This window comes from Augochlora pura, chromosome 4 (assembly GCF_028453695.1).
Source record: "Augochlora pura isolate Apur16 chromosome 4, APUR_v2.2.1, whole genome shotgun sequence".
Lineage (NCBI taxonomy): Eukaryota > Metazoa > Arthropoda > Insecta > Hymenoptera > Halictidae > Augochlora > Augochlora pura.
Genome location: NC_135775.1, coordinates 26,128,615 through 26,139,408, shown reverse-complemented (window position 1 = coordinate 26,139,408; position 10,794 = coordinate 26,128,615). Strand labels below are relative to the sequence as shown.

Below are 10,794 nucleotides of genomic sequence, written 5' to 3'. Positions count from 1 at the left end.
ATAAACGTAATCAAGTGTCACTAAACGAGCTTTTGGCGTTCAAGCTTTTATTCGCGAGGACACGGACGGAGGCTCGGGACGATGCTCTCACCGTGCCTTTGTCCTCGGGAACGACGACGACGACGAGCGCAAGGAACGTCGGAGATAACTAATATTGTTTTCGTTTGCAAGCAGATCGTCATTACGCATAATTACGGATTAATTATTCTTACTATTAAATTACAGTTCACCGGATCACCGCCATCATCGTTATTATTATTATATAATTGATGTGAGTGTGGACAAAAAATGAACAAAATAAAGTGTACGTAGTAGAAGCACCGTCTACCTTGCCAATCCGTCGTTTAGGTTAACCGCGCGAAAGATGGGTTCAGCAAATTTTTCCTTTAACCCCGAAGCAATTGCAACGCGAACTTCTCCTGTACCATTCGTTGTCTCGTTGAAACAATTTTTTTCGAACGCAAAATCGACGGCGGGCACACCGATTGATACGAACCGACGCGAAAATGGTCGAGCAAATTTTTGCAGAAGCATTCTCGGTGCCAGCCGATTTTTATACGATCGATCGTGTTTGTTTCGCTTGTAGATTCGTTCGAAAGACGAGAGAGAGAGAACAACGCAATATATATTCTTTATTTCAATACAACAAGAAGTAATACAGAGCTCGACGAGTTTTTACCTTACACAACCTACGATCGTCCGCGTGGAATCGTTATCAGAGCGACTCGCTGGGATCGGCAAGATCTCGATCGTTTTACCTGAACGATCCCAGCGAGAGTTCACTTTTCCTGGACGATCCGCATCTCCAGACTTTTTCTCACTTTCCCGTTACTCTCCTCACCCGTGATTCCGTTCTGTTCGTTAATCTCTTCGATCAGGACCGTTGCTTTCTTCTCATCATCCTGCGACACTTCTCTTCTCTCATCCTCCACGCTCCTTTCATTTTCAGAGCCCGCTCCCCCCGTATCCCGATCAACGTCCTCTTTCAGCAGCTCCTCGAAGAACTGCCTGCTACCCTCGACCTGCTGAAATCGATACGAGAAGTCTCAGCAACGAAGGAAATCCGGTAAGTAACATTATTATACTATCCTAAAGCGAATCTTCTTTCGTGGGGTGAAATTATTCAACCTAATTTTTTTAGACAGATCGCTATAGTTTTCAATGGTAAATTGAGAGCGCCGACCTTGTCGGTTTTTGACGGATCCTTGAGAAACGATTTCCCGGCAGCCATGGCTTGCCTAGAAACCTTCATCAGCTTCTCCGCCGCCTTCCTCCTCGCTTCGATCTCCTCCGCGCTCTTCGGCGCGTTCATGTTCTTCAGTATTCTCTCCCTCAACGCGGGATCCATCTCTTCGGTGTCCTCGTCTCGATCCTCCGATTCTTCGACGCGGCTCTCGTTCGCGGTGGTGTCCGAGAGCACCTCGATCAATGGCTTTGTTTGTGTCATGCTCGCTTGTTTGGTCTCCCTTGACGATAGAGCGTCGCCTTTCTTTTCATCGCGGTCTATCGCCGGACTCTTCATGAAATCCGGCTCGATCAGCAGCTTCCTCTTTTCGTCCTGCCGATCCAAGTACTCGCAGAACTCCCGATAGAAGTCCGCCCCGCTCTTCAACGATTTGTCGAGCGTCCTCGTGGTTTCCGATTGTTCTATCAGCTGAGCCATCGATCGGACATCTGAAAGTGATATGATTGAACGATTTCGAAGAAAATCGTCGTCGACGGTTCTCAATTAGTTTACTTTTCGCTTACCACAGACGCTCGAGATCGCTTCGCGAGGTCGATCCTCTGTCGCGGCCTCCTTCGAGTCCCTCGAACCGGATGACCTCGACGAAGACAACCCTTCCGCGGTGCAAGCGAAGAAATCCTCGCGGTTCCTGAACGACCAGCTACATTTCTTCCTGTCGTTGATCAGAGTCTCTATGCACCTCTCGATCAGAGGCGACTCCTTCTGCAGGAACTTCTTCGCCTCCTTCGTCGCGTGCCTCCTGCACCTCTCGGCGACCTCGCCGCCGATTTTCCGGCTCCCGGGAACTCTCTCGGACCCAGCCTTCTCTATCAAATGAGATTTCTTGCTGGTCGTGTTCAGATACTCGCAATCGTGCATCCTTTTCCTAGTTTTCGATGTCTGGTTGCTGCTCGAGCAGTTCGCCGACGTTCTAGGCTCTTCTTCCGTGACTTCCGAGGATCCCTCGGATCCTCCCTCGATATCCTTTTCCGGCGACGACACCGACTCGTTTACACCTTCCTGCTTCTCGAAACCCGTGGACCCATCGTAAAGATCGATCACAGTCTTCACCGAGTCGTTGTCCGATTCGTCGTCCTCGTTCGTCGATCTGAAATCGCCAGGCGTCGCTTCCGTGATCTCAATTTTCACGGCCTCCTTCTTCACGAACCCTTGACAGGTCTCCAGCTTGGAGCAATCCGAAGGGATCGCGGTGGAGGAGACTCGTCTGATCAGACCGCTCTCCCTGGCCGTCTCTTCGATAGCTTCTTCAGTTTCCTCTATGGTCAACAGCTCGTGGAAGCTGCGAGACTTCAAGCCGCGCTTAATATTTCTCTGATTTTTCAAATCCAGCTCGCTGAACAGCGAATCGATCTCCCTGCTCTCCGACAACTTCCTTTCCGGCGAGGCATCCTCGAGTTCGTCATCGGGATAAGGCTTGATGTTCTGCACGAGGATCTTGGGACACTCCTTCAGGTTCAGCAGATCGTAGACTCCCTCCTTCTTCACCTCAGCCTCCTGCTTCACCGCGTCTCCGTCATCTTTTTTCAGCTGGTCGTCGACGATGTCAATTTTTCGGACGCTCGCCGCCTCCTGTTGCTCCTTTTCCCCGGCCCCCCTCGCCTCCTCCTCCCTTTTTCTCATGATCTCCGTAATCTTCAGCTTCCTCTCCTTCGTGCTCCACCATCTGAACTCGTCGTCCCGTTTCACCGTCGACGGCCTCTCCTCTTCCCGTCGGTCCACGATCCCGTCGATCCCGGGCTGCTGCAGCCGGCGCTCCTCCTCGCCCCAGAACCCTTTCACGTCGCCGTTCTCGAACACGATCTTATTGTCTTCGACGAACTTGTCCATGCCGGCGCAGAACTCTTTCATGTCCTCCCGTATGCTGGTCAGCCGACTGGTCAATGGGTGTCGATCGCCTTTTCTTCGGTAATCGTCCGAGATGTCTTTGTAAGGGCTCGCATTGTCCCCGGGAACACCGGTTTCCCTCTGCGACTCATTGTCCGCGCGGTCCACCGTGTCGCAGGAAACGCCGCTGCTCGATAACAGTTTCCCTTCCCCTGAAAAAAAAGAAATAAGCGACGTCAATCTTGCCTGGGAATCAAAATTTTTTTCTGCGTCGACGCAGAAATGGACGGCTGCTTTCCTTTCGGAAAGAAAGGATCGTTTTCGCGAATCTTTGCAATTTTTCTCGCTGAAAAATACGAAGCTCCTATATTTGGTTATTACGATAGAAAATTGGAACAGTTAAAATAATTAATGACTAGATTTTACCGATAATTGGGGTGTCCCAATTTCGTGGACGGTATCAACAATAAATTACTGTATGTAATATTTTATAGAACCGTCTGTAGGGTCTTTAAAGTACAGCGAATTATGAATCGCGTTCTCCGGAATATAAAACGATCGTCCAAACAATATTCCTCGTACGGTCCCGGCGTTTTTACGTCGCCCATGAAATCGGCGGTCTAGCAAATTACGGGAACCCGAAAAAAGGAGTAAGAACAGCCCCGGCTTGCCCCGCCGTACCTGTTGCCCGAAAAGTTTCGTGCGCCGCGACGAATTGCTTCTTGTCGCGGGGATCGTGCACGGATTCGGTATGTAATTTACTATCGTTCTTCTGCTCGCTCGCGCAAGACCCGGCCGCAATTTCGGTCTCGTTGCTCGTCTCCAGGACAAGTTTCTCGTAATGGGCCAGTTCTCTTCCCAGGGGACAACCGCCAGGCGGATCGTCCAGGCTTCTCCGGCCGTCCAAAATTTGCTTGGCCAGCCTCTTCCGTTCCGCGTCGCCGGCCACGTATTCGCCGCCGCTCTCTGTTATCTCTTCTATCAATTTCGCAGGTGTCCGGGGCTCGTTCGAGCTCGCCTTCGTTGAAAAAGCGAAAAAATCAGGGACGGGAACGGAGTCGCGGGCCGCGGCGGTTTTAACCCTCTCGTTCTTTCCGCTGCCACTGTACGACGCGCGTTTTATTTATTATGCGAATTCACGTTTTCGTGAATTTGTTTTTATAAAGGTCTGAAATGTTTTCTAATGCCAAGTAGAAAATTCCATGCGATCGTAGCAACTTATTTTCGTTACTATAAATATTTAGTTGCGATTTAAAAATTGCACGTTTTGTAAATAAATGCATGAAAGTCCGCAGTCTATTTATTAGATATTAATTGTTTTAGTAATAATTATTATTATGTCTTTTTGAGAAATTTTTCAGTGATAATTTGAACAGGTGGTGGCGCGTTTAAAAACGAACAGGTTAAAACAATGCGAGACACACGACAGATTCGAGTGTTCAAGGGGAACGATGTTTGCAGACGCAGGTGTCGATTAGACGAGCGAGGCAAATTGGGGGGAAAAATACCTGTGTTTTCCAGGGAAACAAAAGCTCTTGGTTCGCGCCGGTGGCTTTCCTTTCTTCCTCCGCCATTGGCCTCCTTCCGTCACTTTTCTCGGCTCCTTTTTGCCCCGCGCGATCGTCCTCCTGTTCGTTCTCCACCTCTTCGTCCGATGAGGACGAGGACGCGGACGAGCCGGAGGAGGATGAGACGGCCGACTCGTTCTTCTCCAGGTGGAGCTTGAAGGTTCATCGAAAAGCCGGCATGACGGGGGTTTGCACGTGGTGAATGATCAAATAGTCGATGGGGCCGATGGGTGATATTATTCGAAGCACGAATTCTGTACCAGACCTTGACAAAACTAGTTCTTACCAGTTGGTTGCTCGTGCACACAAGCTTGGCTACTTCTTCGTCCTCCTTCGTCTTCTTCTTATCCTCCGCCTCCTTTTCGGACCTCCCGACCGGTTTGTACAGGTTCCTTTTGTTTATCAGGGCTTTCGAGGGCGGATCCACGGGGTCCACAGAGTAAACAGAGGCCAATTAAAAATAATAGATCAAGCCGTTCTCACGATTACTTTTATTATCACGCTAGTTTACTGCCGCGAGGCTCCCACGGCCCTCGGACACGACCGAAACGAACACGCGGCGTCGCAGCAGAGAGCCACGCGAAGAGGATCACGGGGAAACTTTCGATTTTTATTCACCTTGCACGCTGTCGTTGATTTTCTTCTGCTCCGCCTGGATCCAACGCCTCCTCTCTGCCTCCTCTTCCTCGGGGCCGCCGCGCATCCTGCCTCGGTGACAGTTTTGTTAGCTTTTAACATTGAACACGAAAAGAACACCTCTTCACCGTCTAACGTCGTGGACCTGTTGCCGCGTTTCGAAACCGATCACCTACCAAGCCTCCGCGCAGGCACGGTCCCGTTCGAACACCGGTCTGTCGTCCAGATAGTTCAGATTCTTGCACTTCAATATCATCGTCTTTCGATAGAGCCTTATCATCTTCAGCACCGGATTGCCCATCAACGACACCACCCTCAGCTCCTTCATGTCGCCTAAAATCTGGTCCGAATATTTTTCATTTAATACTTCTCTCGATCATAGCGCGACTATGATATTCATTGATACAATAATTCTTTTCAAATAATTTTTCCTCGAGGAGCAATCGACGGCGAGGTGATCAAAGAATTTCTCGATTATTAATTACTATTTATTGACTGAACGGGCTAATTTATTATTTCTTTACGAATATATAATAGAAAAGATAATTTAATTCGAGAGAGGCCGAGATACACCGTGACGAGTTCTCGCAAAGATAGCCTAGCCAGCGAGGAAATCGTCGCCGTCTGCAGAACGCGAATATCCTGATTGGCCAAAGTTACATCACAGGCGAGAGCGGTGGTCGCGTCGCGACGCCAGAGGCGGAACGATTAACGAGACATAACGGACTCACGTTAACGACGTCTTCGGTGTCGATCCTGTTGTGAGAAATATCCAGCACGGAGAGACTCTCGAGCAAGCGGAGATGCTCGATGTCGGCGGTCTGTTGCAGGTAGTTGTGCGACAGGTTCAGACTATTCAGGAACTTCAGGCTATCTGCAAGCAAACAAGAAGCGGCCGTCAAGGTCAAGGCCACCCCCCGTGGCTACCGAGACACTCGCGGCCGACTCAGATCACCGAGATTCTCGATCCTCCGTATAGCGTTGTGAGAGAGGTTCAGAGTGTCCAGCCGGGTCTGGTACTCCAGATTCTCGATCTTGTTGATCAGATTGTTCTGCAGGTACAGGCAGCGCAGATCGCTCTGGTTCTCGAGGTTCGCGATCTCACGGATCCCGTTGTTCTCCAGCCACAAGCATCTCAGGCCCACGTACTTCTCCAGATTCTCGATGAAGGAGAAACCTGGACACGAGATTCCTCTCAATTTTCACTTTTCAAGCTGTCCCCGACTTACTCGCGCCTACTCTATGGTAATTTAGGCTTTTAAAAACCTCTCTAAATTAATCTAGATTTTCCAAACCATCTCTAAATTATTTAACTTATAACCTAACTTTTTTAAAAGCATTTATCGAAATCAAGTATCCTTCATTTAAATTTTAGCGAGCATATTTCTATTTTTATGAATCGATAAAACGGTTTCTATACTTTCGTAGATAGTTTGCTATAGTTTTAAATTTAGTATTGCTTAAAAATAATTCATTTAAAATCGACGATTCGTCGAAACCTTTGTAATGCAGGTACAGGACATCGTTCAAATACGGGGTCTGATAGAGTTTGTTCTGCTTGCAGTGTTTCAGCAGAAACGCCTCGGTCATCCTGCAACAGAATCATGCTAAAACCCACATACATGCCGCAATCCTTTTCGGCAGCTCTCAAGAAATTTTACCTGGCGCCGTGTTTTTTCTCGTCGTAATCGTACACCTTGCCTTTGATGTACGTCCTCTCCGGCTCCATGGACAGTCTCCAAAAAAGGGAGTCCTCCGTGTCGGCGATTATGTCGTCGACGATCCTGCTGACCACCTTTTCCGCTTCCTTACCGTCGTCTACCTTCTTCGGATCGTCTTCCAAGCCGTCGCGAGTCTCGTTCTCCATCGCAATTTCCACGAAGATTCTCTCGACCTCGTTCTTCTCCTCTTCGAGATCTACTTCGGTCTCGACCTCCGTTTCGTCTTCGGTCGGTTCCTCGATTGTTTCGGCGCCGTTCGTCGTGGGGATGACCTGCAGACACTCCTGGAGCAGTTCGTTGCGGTGCTGCTCTATCTCGACCAAACCCTTCGTCGTGTTCTTGATCTTGAAGTTCTCCGCCACCTCGTCCTTCGTCAGAGGCATCTCCAAGTCCTCCGTCCCGTCAACCTCGGCTAAACTTTCGTCGGACTCGCTGGACGCTTCGACGGAGGACGGATTCGTCTCCTCGAAAGCTTTCTGCTCCGCGACGAGCTTCTCGACCTCGTTGAACTCGATCGACAGGTCCTTCAACGCCTCGTTCTTCCTGGTCTCGATCTCCGCTTTACCTTCGGCGATCTTCTTCAAGGTTTGCCGCGCCTCCTCCTCGGTTCTCGGGCAGCTGGACACCGTGATCTCCGCCAGTTTCTCTAAATATTCGTCCGTGGTGCGGACGTCCCCTCCTCCCGCTTCTCTATCGTTTATATCGGAGTCTTCTATGTCCGGGAGAGCAACGTCGGCTTTTGCGGGAAGATCTGCAGAGTTTGAAGGAAGAGTTTCTGATATTGGAGGAAGAGCTTCGAATTTTGTAGGGAGATCGTCAGAGTCCGGAGGAAGGTACTCGATTTTCGTGGCGTCGAGCAGCCTCGCTTCGAGCTCGGGATCCCTGATGCTCTCCATGAATTCGACGTAAGAGGACACGGTCACGTTCGAGAACGAGGATATCAGATTCTTGATGTCGTCGTCGGTGTCGCTGGAAGAGCTTCGATTCGTCTGGATCTCGGAAATTGTTTCGTCGTCCTGCTTCTGCTCCTCGGAGTCCTCGTCTCCCGCATCAGGCTTGCAACAGTCTTCCTCTTCGTTTTCCACGCCAGAATCGTGACTGCTCGCACCTACGTTCTCTTCCAGTTCGGCGAGGTGTTCAGACTCATCCGCTGGATCACCGTCATCGATCTCCAATAAGGAGACTTTCGGAGCAAGAGATCTCTCAGTCGGCTCGCAGACGTCGTCGACGAATTTCTCGCAGCAGAAACTGTCGTAACAGCTTTCCTTCCCGTCCTGGCAACCGGCCTCGTCTTCCTCCACGTCGTCGAAGATCAAGGTGTCATCCGGATCGCTGTCGCTGTCCTTCTCCGCCTTGGTGGAATTGTAGTAGGAGAGATTCTCGCAAGTGACGTCGAGGGTCGCGTCGTGGTCGAAGTGCAGCCAGCAATGACTGTCTTCGTCCTCCTCTTCGACAACCGTCCCCGAAGTTTGTTCGCCGGTCGACTCCTCGCGATCTTTCGCTTTCGTGATCATCCTCGTGAGAACCTCCGACGACGGGGACACCACGTCCAGGTCCACGGACGAGTACTTCGGACCCTTTGAAAATGATAACGTGATAGTAGAGTGAAAAATATTTTTTATTATTACTTGAAAAGGTACAAGCTACGGTGAATAATTTATTGAATATTTTTTTCTGATAGCGGTAATAATGTAGGACGTATTCGTGGTAGGAAATTAATTATTGCTAACCGTTTTATTAATTTCTGCTTCAGGAATGGACACGTCGCTGCCGGAAACGTCGAGCCCGGCCTCGGTGGACAGCCTCTTCCCGACGAAGTTGGACTGGAAGTCGTACACCTCCTCCATCCTCGCGAAGAGGAACCGTCCAGTTTGGTAAATAGTTCGCTATCCAAGTTAAATCTGCGACGAATTCCACGGTTCACTCGAAATTCGCGAAAACCTGTTTCGTCATGGCCGCCGGCTACAAACATAAGAAGCTCGTCATGGTAACTCACGCCGCCCAGCTTTCGGTTTGTTCGATATTTAGCCGATTGTCGACTGGGAAGCTCTTGGCTCCTTTGCAAATCTACCCGCGAAACAATTGCTAAATTAACGTCGGTGTCATCGAAAAAATTGAAAAGAATTGCATCGATAATTTATTCTCCAAAACAAGAGTCGAAGACTGCAGTAAAATTTGTCAACCCTCCAACGGCGAATGCAGAGTCTATTAAATCTTCATTAAAATTCCCATCGACTAAAATAGATAAATAAAGGTTAAAGTAGGCATAATAAAAAGACTAACGGTTCTATAAGATGTATATTAAAAAACGATTTTTAAAAAATAAATCCGCGAGTCGTTCTCGACACCGCGAATTCTACGAAAGTTCGTCGCGCGAGAGATAATTCAAATCGCAGGAAAGGAGGACGCGTCCGACTGTCGAGGAAGAAACAGCGCTCGCGAAACCACGACGAAGAGGACGAAGAAGAAGACGGGCTCCGTCGACAGTGGTTCGACCGGGTATGGGAGAAGGGTCGCCCGAGAAAAATGAAAAGCCGTGTGGAAAATTGAAATCTGTTATCATCGGGGTGAAAAGAGGATGGCGGGGTGGGACGGGCGGGGAGGTGGTAGGGGGGGGCACTAGTATGAGGCTAACTGCGCAGAAAGACGCGTCCTCGTGTGAGTAGACGACCGGGGCTCGCCTTGAGGGGGGAGGTGCGGGGGGACGGGCGCAAACGAAAGAAAAAGATAAGAGCGGCGAGGAAAGAGAAAAATAGAGGATGCGGGTCGGATGCTCGCTGAAAGGCTCGCGACAGAAGCCGATTTCCCGTTTCCATTCCCGATCCCGGATTCGTCGCGACGACGGCTAAGCGGCGCGCGACGCGCGCGGCGGTTGGACGCCGCCGCCGGCGCAGCCTTTTTCCCGCTGAATTATGTTGATAGCATTCATTCACGAACATCATCCACGGGCACCGGTGATGGAAAAGCAAACAGCCACCCCGGGGGAAGGAGGAGGAGGAGGAGGAGACACCGGCGTCCAGACGCAATGGAAGCAAAGCGAGGCGCGTCCGAGGAATAGATACGAGACGAGATACCCTATAAACAAAGTGTGCAAAGTCTGGGCCCCCTCGAGGAATCAGGTGTATTTTCGCGATGGAAAATACACCTGATCCCGTCGGGTCCTAGCGGCGCCGCGCGGGGACACCGCGAGACGGGCTTTTCTCGTTCGAGCCGCACAGCCCGGGAACATTCCTTCGAGAAACCTGAATCCTTTGACGCCCGGCTAATTGGGCCCAGAAGGCTGATTAACGCGCGAGCTCTGATCCCCCGAGTCCCTAGGCAAATTTTCCTGATAAATCAGGAGAAAAAGAATTATTTTTTACTCCGCCAATTATTTTCATCGACTTGAATCGTTCGAAGCGTACGATCCGAAAATAATTCTCTACGGCTAGCCGGGACGATTATGGTGGCCGTTAATTCCTCCCCGCGCTACGGGGTTCCGTCGACTCCGGGGCCCCGGCGAGGATTCTCTGTGTTACGGTGTCGAGAGATAATCAAGCCAAGGCTCGAAGGGGGATCCGTCGGCGATCGAGAGAGCGTGTCCCGAGGAGCAAAACGAACCGAACGATCGCAATATTAATCTTGCGCGTTTCCCTCTTGTTCGTCGGGTCTGCTGTTTTATTCAACGGGGAGGACGGTGCAAAATATCAGGTGGCCGGAATTAAAATAGATTACGACCGTATTACCGCATACGAGATTTCGTTCGCGCGCGCGCGCGCGGGGGGAGAGACGCGCAGACAGACTCGCGCCGCGACAAGAC

General features: G+C 50.3%; 1 protein-coding gene across 1 annotated transcript; it reads right to left on the bottom strand.

Moving 5' to 3' along the window:
* Positions 1-779: 779 nt before the first annotated feature.
* LOC144468763 (uncharacterized) lies at positions 780-8,842 on the bottom strand. Its single transcript, XM_078178465.1, has 13 exons — positions 8,726-8,842; positions 6,936-8,572; positions 6,774-6,865; positions 6,230-6,451; positions 6,006-6,148; positions 5,451-5,614; positions 5,257-5,342; positions 4,925-5,046; positions 4,579-4,791; positions 3,752-4,088; positions 1,750-3,282; positions 1,184-1,674; positions 780-1,025 (listed from the first exon to the last, which is right to left on the bottom strand). Exons 1-13 carry the CDS (start codon positions 8,840-8,842, stop codon positions 780-782), a joined length of 5,403 nt encoding a protein of 1,800 aa, XP_078034591.1.
* Between the last annotated feature and the right edge of the window lie 1,952 nt (positions 8,843-10,794).

Excerpts from the sequence above, each read along its gene's own strand:
- LOC144468763 (XM_078178465.1), bottom strand. The coding sequence starts at position 8,842 with ATGGAGGAGGTGTACGACTTCCAGTCCAACTTCGTCGGGAAGAGGCTG. Across the intron at positions 6,452-6,773 it reads CCTGTACCTGCATTACAAAG|GTTTCTCCTTCATCGAGAAT; the intron begins GTTTCGACGAAT and ends TCTCGTGTCCAG. Across the intron at positions 5,047-5,256 it reads AATCAACGACAGCGTGCAAG|CCCTGATAAACAAAAGGAAC; the intron begins GTGAATAAAAAT and ends CGCCCTCGAAAG.